This window comes from Montipora foliosa, chromosome 1 (assembly GCF_036669935.1).
Source record: "Montipora foliosa isolate CH-2021 chromosome 1, ASM3666993v2, whole genome shotgun sequence".
NCBI lineage: Eukaryota > Metazoa > Cnidaria > Anthozoa > Scleractinia > Acroporidae > Montipora > Montipora foliosa.
In genome coordinates this window covers 57,819,165-57,837,739 of record NC_090869.1, presented here as the reverse complement: position 1 = coordinate 57,837,739, position 18,575 = coordinate 57,819,165, and the positions used below count along the sequence as shown (strand labels likewise).

The 18,575-nt window shown below is 37.6% G+C and overlaps 1 protein-coding gene across 1 annotated transcript in view; it reads left to right on the top strand.

Annotated features, from left to right (window-relative positions):
- Window positions 1-2,580: 2,580 nt before the first annotated feature.
- The window catches only part of LOC138002562 (26S proteasome regulatory subunit 6A-B), a 24,933-nt gene continuing 8,938 nt past the window's right edge, over window positions 2,581-18,575 (top strand). Inside the window, exons 1-15 of the mRNA XM_068848589.1 lie at window positions 2,581-2,660; window positions 4,113-4,190; window positions 7,811-7,873; window positions 8,000-8,062; window positions 9,409-9,435; window positions 10,772-10,852; window positions 11,627-11,689; window positions 11,932-11,978; window positions 12,242-12,332; window positions 13,761-13,833; window positions 14,567-14,637; window positions 15,331-15,369; window positions 15,986-16,093; window positions 17,326-17,358; window positions 18,132-18,197. Coding sequence (XP_068704690.1) covers window positions 2,619-2,660; window positions 4,113-4,190; window positions 7,811-7,873; window positions 8,000-8,062; window positions 9,409-9,435; window positions 10,772-10,852; window positions 11,627-11,689; window positions 11,932-11,978; window positions 12,242-12,332; window positions 13,761-13,833; window positions 14,567-14,637; window positions 15,331-15,369; window positions 15,986-16,093; window positions 17,326-17,358; window positions 18,132-18,197 — 945 coding nt within the window. The 5' untranslated portion in view covers window positions 2,581-2,618. The remainder of the gene's footprint in view (window positions 2,661-4,112; window positions 4,191-7,810; window positions 7,874-7,999; window positions 8,063-9,408; window positions 9,436-10,771; window positions 10,853-11,626; window positions 11,690-11,931; window positions 11,979-12,241; window positions 12,333-13,760; window positions 13,834-14,566; window positions 14,638-15,330; window positions 15,370-15,985; window positions 16,094-17,325; window positions 17,359-18,131; window positions 18,198-18,575) is intronic.

Sequence of the window (18,575 nt, the reverse complement as noted above, 5' to 3'; positions counted from 1 at the left end):
AATGATGTATCTTAAAGGGCAATCAATCTCCTTATTGATATGTATTTATCGTTCTTAAAGTACGATGATCGAGCTTTAAAGAAAGAGGGGGACTTTCCCACTGCGTATCCGCGTATCCGAGTATCTCAAAGTAACAATGCCTTAGTGGAAGAGTTGTTGATTCTGGAGTTTTTAATAAAACAATTATTCTACTCGGGCTTGCTGGATATAAAATAATTATCTATCACTTCATTTCCAGAGCGCCCTCGTAGAATAATCGTTAAATAACCGTTGACAACCGAGGAACTGTAAATGGCTCAATTCGTGTCGAAACTGGAAAAAAAAACCACGCAGGAAGGAAGCGACCCACAATGGCAATAATTTTAGGCTTTTTAATTCAGAATTTTTTCGTAAAATAATCTCAGGTCTTTTATCGGGATTCCCCTACAAATCCTTATATTTTTGTTGGCTTTCACCGACACTGAGCTTGGGGTACCTGTGCAATCAGCAGCAAGAACTGGAGCTTTTTCGACCATCCCCAGACGTAACTGCACCTACAATTTTTATAACTCGATTGTGTAAACATGGATTTCAACCTTGTCTCTAGAAAGTTGAAGAGCTTTTGGCAGTAACGGCTTGCCATTCGCCCTTGTCACACGGCGGCCATATTGTCCCAGGAGACCAAAAAAGCTTTGTTTATAACCACGCCAAGCCTCACCCCCATGGTTTTCACTGCGAGGCTTGGCGTGGTAAAACAAACCTTGGAAGCTGTTTTGGTCTCCCGGGACAATATGGCCGTAGCCTGTTCCAGGCTCTCAGATAGTCAAGAAAACGAAAAGAACTGCGTGTGAAAAGCGAGTGGGCGCTTGGGTCGAGGCGAGGCGAGAGAGCCTGTAAGCATCTCTTTAAATTCTTCATTCCGCCCACTTTGCAAATAACCTTTCTCATGTCAAAATGTCAATGTCAAAGTGTTGAAAATGGACGGCATTGGTGGTTCCACGCGAGGTCAAGCGCGATTCATTTATTGTTGTTCACAGGTGATGCGTTGATTCTCTAAAAACCATATTTCTAAGTTTTTCAGGTTTTCCAAGAAAAGTGTGTCGTGTTTGGGAACGAAGATTGCTAGAGTTTCTTCATTTAGCGTTGTCCGTTTCGTACACTGGGGGCGAAAATGTTGTGTTTGCCCAACCTCGTTCCCAGGGTCTCTCATCTTAACGTCTGGGGCGTTAAGATGAGAGACCCTGGGAACGAGGTTGTTGTTTGCCGAAGTTGCTGCTTCCTTCGGGTTGGACCTTGTGCGGAACGAAAAACTTCACCTTCGCTTCCTGAAATCGCTTGATCTTTTAAAGCTTTAAGACATTTCACTGGCCACATGCAACGGAAATACACGCCTGTTTTCGGCAAAGTTTTGCCCTTTTTCAAAGTGGTTTTTTCTTTTTTCTCTCATTTTTCGAAGGCGATGAAGGCAGAAATTTAATTGACCTTAGGTGGTGAATTCGAATACCCTTCCAAATATTTGCATAAGAAAGAATAACATAATATTGTATTTTTTCTCGTTCGTCAGAGTTATCAGAGAGCGCCGTCGAATGCTAACAATTGTGGCGTGCAGGGGACATAATAGTTGTGTGTGTGCGATAAAATTCAAACTATATATCGTACCCGGTGATGCTATATTGTAAGCGGTGTGCAGAGATGTCGTATCACAACATTTAGGGACTTTACGATCTACGACGCGGACGTCAACGAGAACTCCACGAAACAACAATATCATTGCTTAAAAGAGGAAACGTAATCGTGCTGCACGTGCAGCACGCATTTTAGCACATAATCGTGCGGTTCTCTGCACAACAACGACGTGAAATAACCAAATTTGAGGTTTTGACGACAACGCGAGGGCAAAAATGCAAATCTTTCATTCTACATTTTTAATCGGAAACCGCTAGTATCAATTTATTTTTAGGATACTTCGCCCACATTTTACTACGCGAACGAGATGGCCTAACCGCGAGAAACTCACGATAGTGCAAAGTTATGTTTTGAAGTAACGTTTTCGTCGACGTCGCCGTCGTAGATCGTAAAGTCCCTATTGAAGCGCTTTCGCAACGCGCGGAAGTAACTGAAAATTTATGCTTTTACCAAAACGGGTTGGAAGCATTGCAAACGGATCTTCTTCTCGACTTGAGGTCAACAGACACAACTTTTGCTCGAATCTGAGCGCTTGTACGTTTGGGAATACTTTAAGACACTCGGCGACAGAGTTGACCTCTTTCTTTCGTGCACCGCGTAAGCTCCGCGCGTGAATCAATGATGAGGAAAGTGTTGATGTAAACTGTCAAAATTGACCAATCAGAGGGTATACCAGGAGCTGGTATACAAAAATGAAGAATTTAAAGGGATGCTTACAGGCTCTCCCGCCTCGCCTCGACCCAAGCCCCCACTCGCTTTTCACGCAGTTCTTTTCGTTTTCTCGACTATCGATCTGAGAGCCTGGAACAGGCTAATATGGCCGCCGTGTGACGAGGACTAATACCAGTCCTAATTTTTCTCGTCCTCTCCCGACTGACTTAGTCGCCTGGGTACTAGCGTCAGTTTGTAAATGCGTTGGACTAGGTCGAGACAATATTACTCAGCAAAACAACATGGCGGCCCTGGAAGACAAAGCGATCTGGCAAGATGGCGAGGTAACTTTAACATTTTTTGCCCGCGTTTATGGTTAGTCTTTACGGAAGCTTGTAGGTGCCACCCGAGTTGTTGAAAATCGGACAACAAAGTTGTGAAAATCCGACATCCGAGTTGTAAAAATCCGACATCCGAGTTGTAAAAATCCGACATCCGAGTTGTGAAAATCCCACATCTGAAATGTGAAAATAATGCTAAGAAAGAGCAAAGTTAAACCAATAATATGGAAACGTTTCATTGATGACGTTTTCTCACTATGGGAAGTAAGTCATGAAACAGGAAAGCAACCTGTTCATTGCGTAAGCTAAGTACTTCTACCCAACTATAAAATTGGCACGGTATACAAGGAGAATGATTCGAAAAGAATTTATTTACGTTATTAAGGCATATCACAAGCCGACTGAAACCACCCCAAACACTCTTTTTACCTCTTGTCACCCACCAGGTGCCAAGGAGGATTTTATCAGGCAGAGGCCATTAAGCCCCTCCGAACAAATCCTTCAGAAACAACATCTGAGGAAGCATTATCTCGATTCATAGACTGCCTTGAAGAGCGAGGCTACCCAAAATATCAATTTTTCTGGAAGGCAGTTGGCACTTAAAAAAAAGTCAGAACTAGCGAGAAAATCCTACCATTTGTCACAATGTACAATCCAGCAGTGTCAAATCTTAAAAAAACCACTGATGCGTGAATGCAGTTTTATTCAAAACCAGCCATTATTGGCAAACAAGTGATATTCTAGAAACTTCCTATTTTGCCTACACAAGCGCGAGTTTCAATGTGAAAGGCTATTGAGGATGTGTCAGTCAGTCACAATCAAATCCTGATTATGTGTACATCCTAGGACCATGAATAACACATAAAGGTTTATAATCTTATAAGAAGAAGTGCTAATGCCAGATACAAAAAACCACTAAAAAACACCCTTTGTATTACAAATGGCCATAAACTATGTGGAAAGGTATTCCTCATCTAATGCAGCAGCACAAGATCCTGATTAAAGGGAAAAACTTTAGAAACGGCACACACGATCATTACATTTAATACAAAGAAAGAAAATCTCTCAAGGACATACTCGTTAAAGCAAAACTGTGAATTGAAGGTTTCATAATTATTGATCTGTAACCACAAAACCCAAAAAAGGGAGGCAGCTTCTAGAAACCAACTGCAACCCGCCGGATGTTAGATTTTTAGATTTTTCACTACTCGGATGTTGGATTTTTACAAGTCGGATGTCGGATTTTTACAAGTCAGATGTCAGATTTTCACAAGTCAGATGTTGGATTTTCAACAAGTCAGATGTCAGATTTTTACAAGTCAGATGTCAGATTTTCACAACTCATATGTCGGATTTTTACATTTTTGTTGTGGGACTTTCAACAACTCGGATGGCACCTACAGGCTTCCGTAAGTATTTCTTTGGTAGGTACTTTAATTTTTGTGTCATTGCCAGGAAGTGGACGAGGAAGTTCTTCGAATGCAAACAGATGAAATTGTCAGTCGCGCTCGACTGTTAGATAATGAAATCAAGGTGAGATTCTTAAGTTACAATTCAAACATTTTTTTGTTTTTCCTTACAAAAATTTGTTTACTAAATTTATCCTCTTGTACCTTCATAAAGCATATTTAAGGGCCCACTGACGTATTTTTTGGGGTGCGTTGCTAAGGATGTAATAGTTAAGTAATTTGAGAAAATTTGGCATTATTTTGGTCACTTTCCAACTTTTGTAAGCGAATGACCCTAAATATGACGTCATCATACCACGCCCATGGTCACGTGACCAATAAAAGAAAACTCTAAATTTGTCTCCGTGTTACGCAATTTGGGTATTTAATCGATGGTTTGATAATTAGTATTCGTTTTTGCATCCAGCCAAGCATGGTTTTCTTTTTATTTTGAAAAATGTTCTTTTTAGAGACATAAACGATACTGAAATATCCATAACTTTTTCAAAAAAGATGATTTTAAAAAATCAATGCTTAGCTATATTTTGTGTTTGGGGGTGAAACGCCGGAAATTTAGCTTTTTTCTCAAACCGGAAGTCAGTTCGTTTACGCATGCGCAGTTGATCTGAGAACGAGCGCGAGGAAGGGCGAGGAAAAATCTTCGATGGAAACAACAGTTTATGGGGTGACTTGCTTGTGAGTGGGTTTTCTTGTCAGCTCATGATATGATGACGTCAGTTACCGGAAGTAACATTTCACTTCCTTAGCAACGCACGAAAAATCCGCCTGTGGGCCCTTAAGGTTAAATATCCTCCAGTCCAGGGTACATCTTCGTATGTTAAAGATCCTGTCTAATTTGATTTTAACTCTAGTGAGAAACTAAGGTAACCAACAGGTGTGAGGGTAGAGAAAAGGTCCGAAAAACACACCCTTCCATTTATTGAAACTGAACTGCCCAAGGGAGAAAACGACCTACCCCATACCAAAACTGAGAAATAAACAAATTAAAAAACTGAAAAGAAAATTAAACAAACAAGGGTATCTGGCAAATAGTGTGCATACATGTAGAATACTGTACTTGATGGGTATATAAATATAGGATCTGAAAGCATCAGACTGCTAGTCTCCAAGTCTTTTAATGAATTCCTGAGGAATGTTAGCCTGAAAGTGAAAGGCTAGAGCGCTCCCCCCCCCCCCCCCCCTCCCCACCTTCAGCTCTTAGGCCTTGTCCACTGAAATGAGATGGGTCTAAACCAGCTTTGGATGCCACTAATCGAAGAATACTGTCAAACTTCTCATGTGCGAAAAGAATGAGACCTTGGCTGGAGGGTGCTGGTAATAAAAAAGCTGGGCAAAGCAAGGCAAGGGGACTGGAAAAAGCTTGAAGGCATGCTGCAAAGCTGTATAGGGGCACAGTGTGTGGCCAGGAATGTGTGGTTATGGAATGGTGAGGACTCGCTGGGTGAACTGAATGGTCTTTGAGCTGATGGGAAAAATACAATATCACCTCTCCAAAGGTTCTTTGAAGGGTTGAACTTGGCAACACCGTTTACATGTAGTAGCATATTTGCTTTGTGTAGAAGGCCAAAGAAACCCACTGAGCAGACAGCCCAGAAGGTAACATGGACTGGGTCAGCCAGGTTTAAGTGTTTCGTTATAGACAGAAGCATCTCAGGGGTCATGGGTGTCTTCTGAGAGACTTTGACTCCTTTACAGCACCGAATGCCACGCAAGATTGTCACTACATGTAGGTGAAAATTATTCTTGACAGGGTCTTCAAGGCCATGTTAGCCTTGCACACGGTATTGGTTCTCAAAAGGTAATTGCAGACAATACCCGACTTTTATCTGTTATTTCTTTGTTACAAAGTTCCCGGTGTTATGGTCTGTCTTCTGTGGTATATCATGGTTGGGAGGGTAAAAAAGGGCACACTTAACTTGGAGCCTCGCTCTGTTGTGCGACTCCCACCACAGTTGTGGTGAAAGTGTATAAGTAAATGAATAAATAAACTTATCTGGAATAATACAGAAAAGGAAAGCTTGTTTATATGTCTTGCTTTGCAATTATTTTGCTTTGTTATTGCACAAGACAACAAGACAAGTGGGCGACTGCAGTTCAAAGGCAACCCGAAGGCTCCTTTTTCAGTGCTTCTATCATGACTTGCGGCATCCACCGCAACTCATGGCAGGGGTGGGCGCAACTCCTATCCCGTTGTATACATGACTGTTAGCGCACAGCACCAAGACAAAGTTGATGGAATCAGAAAATTTTCATTGGGCGCGTTACATTTTGATCCAAAACATCGCACTTTAAATATAATTTGTATTGTTTTAAAAATTCTATCATTCATTTGGTTTGCGGCAACTATCGTTTGAAAGCTGGTGCTGATGCTATAGGAATCTCGTCTGGGAAGAGGGTTTTGCAGTTAAAAACAGGAAGAGGGGATGCCCACCACTGAAGGTCTGCTCTTGCCTCGGTGTTAAGGTACATGTGGTGGTGGCGATGTCTCGCAGAATTCATGACAGAGATTAGGTGTCACAAAAAGGTGCAACCCCCTCTGACAACCCAAGTAGCTCAGCTAAGTTTGCCCACGAGGCGCTGAAGGTGATGTTTCAAGGACTTGCGCTTTCAAGGTCAAGAGTTCCAATAGCTCACAGACACGGTCACCAGGGAGGCGTAGTCACGATTCACTGTATCAGTGATTACTTCGAGAAAGTACAGAGTTTGGCTGGGTGGAACCACTTTCGACCAGGTTATTGTGCAACCTACAATGTAGTGACTGGGGCAGATTGATGAGGGGATCCAAAGCTGTTTGACACTGCTGGTGACCTGGTGCTATGATAAGAAAATCATCCAGGTAAGCTAGTACAATGAAGCCACAACAGGCCATGATCCTGCAAACTGACTGAGTTAGGCGGTGGAAAATCATCAGGATGTTCGCGCACCAAATGGCAGTCATTTGTCATACAAGAACGTGGTGTTGGCAGAATGTATAAAGCGCCAGGACATACCGGTAATGTTCCAGCTAGTACGATGTTTGCCAACACATTAATTCAGCAGTGTACACACACATTGCATTCTTTAACTAGTGAGTCTTTGATGTCACTTTTTCCTCAACCCAGCTCTCTCAAGATTTTAAAGTTTGTAATGGCCGGTCAATAAATAAGAAAATTCCAGTTTAAATAAACAGGTGTCTTTTTAAAATCAGAACTTAAAACTTGGGTCGCTTAGTGTTTAGTTGGCAATTAGTTTTGAAATCCAAAGAAAAAGAAGAATAATTTGTTTGTTTTAGTCATAGTAGCACTTTAACTGGTCACTGTAAAGAGGTTGGGGTATTAAAGAGTGAAGTGTATGGTTGAAACCCGAACTCAACAAGCAAGTTGATCATGCTAGTTTAGCATTACACTTTTGAACTTTTTCCATTATTTCAGTTGTGTTTTCTATGATAATTGTTGGCAAGTTTAAATTTTACCTACTAATGTAACGAACATTTAATCTATAAAGAATCATTGTATTGATAGTTATATAATTTGGATTATCTTGTAAAAATTTTAATGTTACATTCACTATGGCTGATGATGATGTTTGAAACATCAAACATCTTCCTTAAACTCAAAAGTGTGGTTGTATTTTCAAAAATATTAAAGATATAATTATAAAATTTTTTACCCAAATTTTGTTTTTCCTGTGGTTGCTCATAAACAGATCATGAAAAGTGAGATCATGAGGATAAATCATGAGCAACAAGCTATGAAAGAGAAAATAAAGGTATAGTGATATTGAATAATTATTAAGCCCATCCTTCTTTTTTTGTTGTTGTCATATTCATTGCAATGATGCAAAGTACTTGATGAGAGCTTTGTTGTTGTTGTTGTTGGTTTTTTTTTTTTTCAGGAAAATGCAGAGAAAATAAAAGTGAACAAAACCCTCCCATACCTTGTGTCCAATGTGATTGAGGTAAGAACTTTAGGAGGTGCTCCTCATGCCAGGTTATCAAAAGTTGACACAATGTTTGTTTCGTGATTAAAGGGGCTAGGTCACGCAATTTTAGACAATCTCAGCATTGATCAAATGGTCATAGAATTAACTGAAATAACAAAATAACGGCTCAAAACTATAGAAGAACTCAAACAAAATACAGGAAAGCTAAGAAGGGACAAGGATGGACAAAACTGGGGAGGATTGCAATGGATTACATTTGGGTAAATTTGAAAAACGTCGGCCCACCTTTTTTCAAATCTATATTAGTTTTTTTTCAAAATGCCATATAAACAGCTGGAAAATCATTCTCCGTTGTTATGTGACCGTGATTTTGCAAATGAAAGACTCTTGCTCTGCCAATTTGACGTTTAGAGCTCATAACTAACAAAATTAAACAAAATTACCTAAAACAGCATGACCTAGCCCCTTAAAGATGTTACACGTTTTTCGTTGTAGCCAGGAATCGGAGGGTGTAAAGTGCAGGTGGGATGTTATTTTTTTACCATTAACTGAAACAAACCAAACCTTTACAAGAATGCTAGTTTAACCTTAGGCTTAAACATTTAAGAAATGGAAAACATGTACTGTGTTTCTATTGAGTTATAGAAAGACAAGTGAAAGTTTGGGAGAATGAGAAATGCTGTGGGAACACAAGCCGCAGGCGAGTGTTTCCACCGCAAAACAGCCAAACGTTCACGAATAAAGAATAGTGTTTAGGTCTAATGTTAGCATTAGTGAAGGTTTGGGTTGTTTCAGCTATGGTGAAACTATGACCTGAAACCTGCAGTTTACAGCCACCAGGATAGAAATGACAGTAGGAAGAAATATCGATTTACTATTTTATCCCATCGCTTTCTGTTTTTCAGGCATCTATGATTTTGGGTTATTCTTTGCAGAAATTGAATGCCATTTACCGTACTGCTAAAAAATTGTTTGTGTTTGACAAAAATAAACCAAAATAATTGACACTTATTACTTTTAATTCTTCACGTAAATTATTATTTTGGAATTGCTATAAAGTTTTGTCTAAGCTCCTTTTATAGTTCCTTTCATTATCTTTTGGACTGTGATGATCAAAGTTCCATTTTATAGTTCGTCTTCACTCTTCTCTCGTCAATCACTGTTACAGTAGCAGAATGCGCTATATGAATGATCATGATCCACTTTGTTGGTTTCTGTTATCAACCAGTAACCATCTGCTGCCACAAATACAGTATGATTGGTAGCAGTTAAAGTTGAAACCATAATGATTGAACTGACTGTACATGAAGGTTCTTTATTTCTATGAAAGGTGTAACTTACTCATTGAACTTAATTTGCAGCTCCTTGATGTTGACCCTCAAGACAATGTAAGATGCTGAAATTATTTTATTCATTTTGTTCATTCAACAATAATTATTATTTTACTTGGTCTTGTTACAACTCACTATATTTAAACCATTCAATGTTCCTTTCTGTTGACCTCCTCTCCCTCCTACATGACATGTACAATGTACAATGTACATACACGAGGTTTTCCATTGCCTGAGGAGTGAATAAAGCAGAAAATGTTTTTCTCACACACAGCTGGGAGAATGGGGTCCAGTGTGTGTGTGTGTGTGTGTGGTGGGAGGGGAGGGGGAGTGGGGGTCTTCAGTTCACATGGTTTGTTGTGACACAGTTTGTTCTTTTTGCCATCTGCCATTGCCTGACCTGCCCCTACCACCCACCCCTCATGAGTCTTTTCAGTGAAGCTTTATAGATTTTTTTGGGATGTTTATCACATTCCAGTCAGTTTGTTAAATAGTGTTCATGATTTTTTTAATAAGGTCTGTTATGATGTACATGTATTTATGACGTTTTGTTGGTGTTAATAAAGGTCAGGTTGGCTTGCTTGGCTCCCAGTTGTGTGTTAGAACTGTTTTTTGTTTTGCCAACATGAAAGGTGGATCGCTATATATGGAAATACTGTAATATTACTTTTTTGCCATTTGCCACCATTTTTCCCTAATAAGGGCTTTGAGGTTTCCACCCCTCTAAGTTACATTCTGTGGAGTGTGCTGATTTCTTAGGAACAAAGAGGTGTCTCATGAATTCAAAGCCAAGTTGGGATATGTTACCTTGAAGGGGAAGAAGGAAATGTAATTTGAAAATACAGGGTGTACATGTACATATAAAAATTAACAGAAAGTAGCATATTACAAGTTAATTGAAAGTTTTAAATGGCTTGTTGAAAAGTAATTTTTGTCTAAAATGTCACAACATTACTTTGTTTGACGTACAAAGTCTGCAATAATTATTCAATAAACTAATTATGAAGTGGCACCATGTTGGATATTTTAGCAAGTATTTCATTTTCAAGTTTGGTAACCTTTGTGTAGAATTCAAAACTAGAAGGGTACATGTAGATAAGCACAGCCTTTCATTTTTAATGCCTTTGAATCATACATGTAGGCAAAAAAGTATCTTGAAGTTCAGTCAGTCATCATCATCATCATCAATCCAATTTTTGATCCAGGTTTTTCCCCGTAAATGGGGTTGAACGGATTTACCTCGCTCTGTCAGCAATCTTTCCAACTCCCACTCTCCATCTCGCTCGATTCATGGCGTCCTTTTTCTCCAAACCAACGCTCTTGCTCTCCTTCTCCACTTGCGTCTTCCACGTCTTCTTTCGTCGTACAGTAAACAAAAAAATTACGTTTGCAGGCAGAAGAAGATGGGGCTAATGTTGATTTGGATTCACAAAGAAAAGGAAAATGTGCAGTTATAAAAACATCAACAAGACAGGTAATTGCTTTAAGAAAAACCTGTCTTACTAGTCAGTCAGGCCCAAGTTGTTCGAAGGGTGGATAGAGTTATCCACCTTTAGAATAACCGAGGCCAGGTCCATTTGTAAGTTCAGACACTATTTTTGGTACAGGAGGTTTTTGTGTGTCCAGAAATAATATTGGATATAATGAAAAATGCAAGGTCTGCATCATAATGTGTTATGGCCTTACCCCTCTCAACTTTCACATCACTATAATTATCTTGTCTCCAGAATTATCACTACAATCATGTACAGTAATATGTCTCTCTAACTTTACTCCTTATAAAGGTAAACAGATAAGGAAGCTCAATGTCTGCAAGGCCCACAACTATTGCCCTGGTAACAAGCTAAAACTTTCTCTAAAACTAAAAAATCAATTCAGTGACCTGAATCAGAAAATTATTTTTAAAGCCCCACCAAGCTATAGGAAGATTAAAAAAAGTATGCTTAATACACGTAGTTTGTTTTGAAATTTTTATTTGAGAAACTTATTTATAAGCTGTAAATCAAGGAAATCACTAAACTTACTTTTGAGGTACTTTCTCACCAACCCTAACTAACTTTATTTGTGATTTTCGTGACTTACCTGGTAATAGCTCAGCAGCATTTCTATGGAAATGTTCACAATCAATTTAATTGTATTGTTGAAGGTTTAGGTCCTGTACTGTATTTTGTCTCTTTGTTCCCATGTCTTCTCTCAACGGACACCTAGTGGGCATGTGTGTTTAATTGTGTTCTGTTCTTCTCTTTAGACATACTTTTTACCAGTTATTGGATTGGTGGAACCAGAAAATTTAACTCCTGGAGACTTGGTGGTAAGATTTTTGTTTAACACCCAAAACCCTAGAGCATTTGCCTTGTAAAGTACATTGTGCAATTACATATGATGGTTTTATTGCAGGTGTTAACTAGTCTTTACTAGATAAAATTTATTCAGTTTTGTTCTCATGCATTCACATGTTACATGTATTGTATGTACCAATAATTTTTTGCAACAGGTCTTGCTACTCCTTAATCTCCACTCTTTCAAGATAGTACATGTATGCTTAATTTTCAGGGTGTGAACAAGGATTCTTATCTAATACTGGAAAAATTACCTCCTGAGTAAGTTCCATGTACATGTATGTCTTCAAAGTTAACTTTTGGGTGAGAGCATTTTGAGGGTCACTCGCCCGAATGGCGAGTGCTCTCAAAATTAAGTATCCAACCCTGGGACTTTGTGTTTTTGAACAACCCAGGGGTTGTTATTAATTTAGTAACAGATAATAGAAAGAATGGCAGATTGTGGAGACAAAAATGGTGACAATGTTAGTGATGACAAATACGATGGCAATAAACAAACTGTTGGATTTTATGTTCCATTCTAGATATGACTCACGTGTGAAAGCCATGGAAGTTGATGAGAGGCCAACAGAGCAATACAGTGACATTGGTGGTCTGGATACACAAATTCAAGAGGTAAGTAAAGTATGAACGCCACACATCTCCGTTAACCAGAGATCTTATGAGAAACTTAATATTGACTTGTAAAACGTCATCAGCAATTATTTTTCGTATTTAATTATACACGCATAACAAGGCACCGCCAAGGCACACACACAAATAAGCATGACTGCATTTTTGTGCTTTTTTGTATGTGTATTTTCTGTATTATTGTGGCTGACCACTCATGTAATTTACATTGTAATAGGTATTGTATGATAGTATGTATTGTATGATGGACACTATGAGATGTGTTGAATAAACTGACAGGAGTGCATGGGTAGGAGGGGGAAACTCTCTTCTATTCCTTTCACGGCGTTTTCACAGACCAATTTATTTTTAGATTGAATTTCCCGCAAATGAGACTCCTGCCAGAACCCGATGACCAATCACAGGAAACTAACTTGACGATGTCATAGCGTCACCGAACCGGAACTGCCTTTGTTGTTTTGCGGCAAAGGTAGTCCAAAAATAGTATGGGAGTTGCTTGTTACTACTCATGGGCTCCTGAAACTGAATAATTTATTATTATTATTATTATTATTATTATCATTATTATTGTTGTTATCAATTGAGGCTTCTGAAATTACATGTATGTGATGTTGCGATTTTGCGTAATACTGTAAACCTGAAATGGCAACAAATCTCATAATTCATGAAAAATTGCAGAATTTGTACAAAATCGCACAATTTATGGACGAAAAGAGCCAAATCTTGCTTCATCTTATACGTTCTCTGATAATTTAAACATAGGCTCAATAAAATAATGTGATACTTTCCACGCAGTCGTGAAAACTGCTGGTTTTTGGCTTTCGATAATTATGTAGTATTTTCTTGTTTATGTGAAACAAACATCGTCATAGATAAGATTGTTGCTAAAATGCTGAGGGCTTTTTCGCAGGAAAAAAATCGCACCTTCCTGTAAATATTTGGGGAAAGACAGGGCAAGAAAGTACCCCAAAGGAACATTTCACGTTGAGGATGGTCTGTTTGTTCTTCAAGCAACGTAGCGATCTGTGAAAGTTTTTGTAGTGCACAAGCTCCTTGATGATGCATCATGTAACACTAAATTGGCCAAATTAGTCATCTCTGATTTCAATAATTTAAAATGAGGCAACAAATGTTTTATTTTAGATGTTTTCATTCTTCTTGAACAGCAAGCAATGATTACATGTATTGATTGTGCCAATTTTTTTTCGCGCATTATCTGAAGCCCTGTATTAGTGTTGTTGTTGTTGTTGTTATTATTATCATTATTATTATTATTATTATTATTATTATTATTATTATTATTATTGTTATTATTATTATTATTAAAATTACACTTGAGCCTCTTAAATGAGGGTTTGGCACAAAATTAATTAGCGATCTCAATAATAAGTAGTTTTAATAATTCTTGTTCAGCTTGTAGAAGCCATTGTCTTACCCATGACGCACAAAGAAAGATTTGAAAACCTTGGAATTGCACCACCCAAAGGTATATACATGTACAATAATAGAAAGGACAATAACTTGAATACCACTGTAGCTTCAAATAATAAGCAGGTATAATGTAATGAAGTATAATGTCCTGTACTGATAGCTGTTACGGTAACAAATTTTTTTTAAATGTAAGGACTTTTACAGTAGCACTTTACATGTATTTGGCTTGATTTGTGAAGAAATGGAACATTAGACAAGGACTGGTTTTACTTGTAAAACTCATAGAGTCCTGTTTGAGGTATGGTCTTCTTGAAACTCAAACAAGTCTCCATGCCAGGAATCCTGTGCCCTTCTCTTTGTTAGCTGTACTTCTCTAACGTCCCACAGAATTTATTGAAACTGACGAGTAAAATCGTCAGGCATTAGACAGAGTAAAACACTAAATACAGTATGGCTGGTTCAGGTCGGCTTGGGAGTCAGAGGGTTAACTAAAAATTCATCTTTGTCAATCGAGTAGACAACCATTTGCAAAGGCATTTCTTTCTCCTGAGTTATTTTAAGACCATAAAATTAATGTTACAAAGGTGACAATTATTAGTATTGTACACTTCCATTCTTTGTAGCACAGTATTTATTCATATAATTTTAGCAAAATAATTATTAATATGAGCAACAACATGGGACAGTTCAAACATGGATATTAAAATTATGATTTAGTCTTTAGTTTCCGTTGATAGTGGTTTTCAAAACTGAGCTAAAACTACTTTACTTTGGGGTACAATTTGCAGGTGTCTTATTGTATGGTCCACCTGGGACTGGAAAAACATTGATGGCCAGAGCATGTGCCGCACAAACAAAGGTAATTTGTCAGTAAAAGGTGGTTCAAACCAGTTTAAACAATCTTTTTTAGAAAGATCAAGGGTGAGTGTTAGGATCGACTCTACAACACTGTTTTATATTACAATGTATATGAATTTCTACTTTCTAATAAAAGAAACTATGACCAGTGCTGCGTCGGTGTGAGAATGAAGCATGGAAATTTGGTTTTATCAAACATGTTGATAAAGGCTAAAGTCAGGGCTAAGGCTCGAAACATGAGCTTTCCAATTTGTTCGCGTTGATAATTCGACCTTTATCAACATGTTTGATAAAACCAGTGGTACATGTACAGCATACATATAATATTATAAAACACCAATATTGTGCTTAATTCATTGTTGCAACATAATAGCTGTTGACCATAGCATTCAGGAAAGCCATCTTAAGTTACCCTTTATTAATTTTTGTTTTAAGGGATTGTGTACACTGTATTTTAAAAGTGAGTAAGGTGATCCTCATTTTGTGTTCCTTGAATCTAACCTTAAAAGCTCAGGCAGTTGCCGCAATGTAAAAGTCATTGCATTCCTACCCTGGATTCTACAATTAATCCTCACCACCCACACTTTACTATTTTTGATGTGGGGTGTGGGACCTTTGTGGTGTACCAATATTACTACCGTCTTATGCTATGAGCAGGCTTGCTCCTCACGAAATATTTATTGTCTTTTTACAGTCGACTTTTCTCAAATTAGCCGGTCCACAGCTTGTTCAGGTAAAATACTGTAAATACTATACAGAATAATAAAGTTACATGTATCTTCTTTGTTGTCGTGACCAGACTTAATTCATGATCAGTTGTATGTGTACTGATATTACTTGTAAATTAAAAAAAAATTCTGAATACATAATTCTTAGCTGCAACTACAAAGCAACAAGTTACTGTTGGTCATCAGATTTTGTGTGACAAAAAAAATTGTCCATTTTTTTTATATTGTTGGACGTAATGGATGAACCCCAAAATGCCTTGACTGTTTTAATGACACTATTATTCCACTAAATTCCTAAAAGTCACCAGCATAACATGATACATGTAACAAAAGTTATAAACATGTTTTATTAAAGCAGAAATTAAGCTTTATTTAGTCGTGATAAATTTAGAAATAAAATTGTCTCAACTTCTGCTTTGAAAATCATTGCAAATTAAGTGCTACATGAGAATACCTCAATAGTGAGTCTTGGCTGAATGATGCTTTGTCAAAACATTGAGTTGAAATGACATATGTCAGGTGCAAAGCAAGAAAAAATTATTATTGTAAGAACTTTTTTCAGGACTGCTTAATGTTTATCATGATTAATAAGTTATTATTTTTGTTTTGATGTTATGTTAGATGTTTATTGGCGATGGAGCCAAGCTTGTGAGGGATGCATTTGCTCTGGCGAAGGAGAAAGCCCCAGCTATTATATTTATTGATGAGCTGGATGCTATTGGTACAAAGGTACATGATGTTTATAATTGTTGTAAAGGCATGTAGGATGTTTAAGGATGGTGCCCACTATTGTTATTGTGCATACGTTCTGCGCATCTCCAGTACATCTCCAGACACTTTGGTTTCCTATCAGTGATGCTTACTAATACAGGGGTATTTTTGCGTGTTTTAAAACTATGCAGAGAAAGTAGATCTTCGTAAGTAATCTTGGTATCCAAGAAGAAAATTTAGGGTAACCATGCATTCTTTAGAGATAATTAAGGTTCAATTTGAGAAAGAACGCTATACATTGCTTTGTATTTTAAAGCTTTTTACAACTATTGTTCATGAATTATCTTTGAAAAATGCATGGTTACCCCCAACTTTCTTTTCGGATTTCATTAACACTTGTTAATATCTACCTTTCCTGCATAATCTTAAATTGGGGCAAAAATACAGTCATGTGAATTAGTAGGCACTGGCCTTAAGTTGGAAAACAGAAGATTAAAACTTTTATAATGCCAAGGACTCATTGGCTGGATCATACATGTGTAATTATTCCAATTTTAACAACACTAAGCCATTGACTCCTTGGAGCGAGACTTGATAGATGTTACATTGTGTACTCGTCAATGAGGGGATGTTTTAAAAGTCAATGGGTTAATATATTTTAGTATAAACACACAGGTGATTATACAAAATCGCACGCTCTCATTGGCTCGCTATCTCGGATTATCAGCCGATAATCACCTCGACGGACAAAATGGCTGCCAGTAGTCGTTTTGCCATTGTAGGTGAAGATGATTTTGCGTTGAAATGTTTTTTTTTCTCTTTTTTGAAATAATCACCTTTGTATTTATACTAAAACAATTATTCGCCTCAGGCTCAGTGATTATCGGTGAATATTCACCTCGACTTTGTCTTGGTGAATATTCACCGATAATCACTTGGCCTTCGGCGAATAATTGTTAAGTAATAATAATTTTATTACAGTATTTCATTATATGATCCCTTATGTGAGAGCAGCACTTTTTACAAATGATCATGTTTGTGAGGAGAATGCCTCATTCGAAAGATATGATTTTTTGTGATTTACCTGGTTTGCCTTGCGTGAAAAGAACTGCAGTCAAACCACTAAATAATGAATTTGTAGTCAGTTTATTTTGTCTTTGGTAATTTTTTATCCTGAAGTGACATAATTTAGAAAATATGTGTACACTGACTCTCATACATGTACATGTTATTATTGTGCAATTTAACAGAGATTTGACAGTGAAAAGGCTGGAGACAGAGAGGTAATAATTCATATAATAATAATTATTATTATATTGTACACTATATGTCATTTTGAGCTTTACTTTGAAGTCCTTGAAAAAGTAATGATTTCAAATTCTCAGGATGATTAGGATTCTTTTTCTTTATTTATTTTTTAAACATAAGCTGTTCACGAGTTGACATACATGAAAAATAACATTACTTGTAAGAGGTAAATCAAACATAACAAGAAAAATGTAGTTTTGAGCAACATGTAACAAAACAACAACATCAAGTAAACAATCGAAACATCAAGAGGGTAAAAAGATCGCACACAAGCCCACAAAAATATGTCAATATGGGTACCTTGCATTTTTTTTAACTTGTGGCAATATAATAACTCCAAAATAAAACAAGATTGCTTAGCGACATGGAAGTTGTCTTCTTGTGCTTTTCTCAGGATCATGACATTTGTTTATAAATAAAATAGATTTCAGGCAGTGAAAGGTTTACAAACCTTTTATGATAGTAACCTTTAAATTCTTATAAACTCATTAAAAACTCGTGATGGGAAAACAAAAGAAGCGTTTTAGCAATTTTCTCTATGATCTGATACAGATATCTCTTCATTTACATAAACCTTTCTTTCGATTTTCCCTGTTGAATTGTCTTGAAAGTGTAGGTTGCAATATTCTGAGAGAAACATACGCACTCTAAACCAATTAAATTGTAACAAAGTGAGTACATTGTACAGTTGTGTTATATATTGACCTCAGCGTGCCTGGGTGTTACAAATGTATTGTGTTTGTTTAAGGTGCAAAGGACAATGTTAGAACTGCTTAATCAATTGGATGGATTCAGCTCTCACCACGATATCAAGGTATTATGCACCAGTCATTTGAGACCCCAGCACCCCCCATTCGGGCCTTAGCGGGGGATTGCGGGGACTTTCACCTCATATAGACTCCATTTTGGTTCCCCGGTAGGCGGGGAATTCGCTGGAAGTCACGGTCTTCGCATCCCCTACCGGGGGAATTAAGCGGGGCAGTCACTCCTTGGTCAGCAGTCTTCATTTTCGCGCCTCATAGTAATTTTGCACGCATTGTTGTCGCTTTCTTGACAAACTCGATCGTGGATTCCGGTTAATTTTTTCACATTTTGCAAAGCGTATTAGCCATCACTCTAAATAATGGTCAGTATTTGGCATCACTGTCTTGCAAATATTCTTTATTCGTTTTTGTGGAACGTACATCTGGAC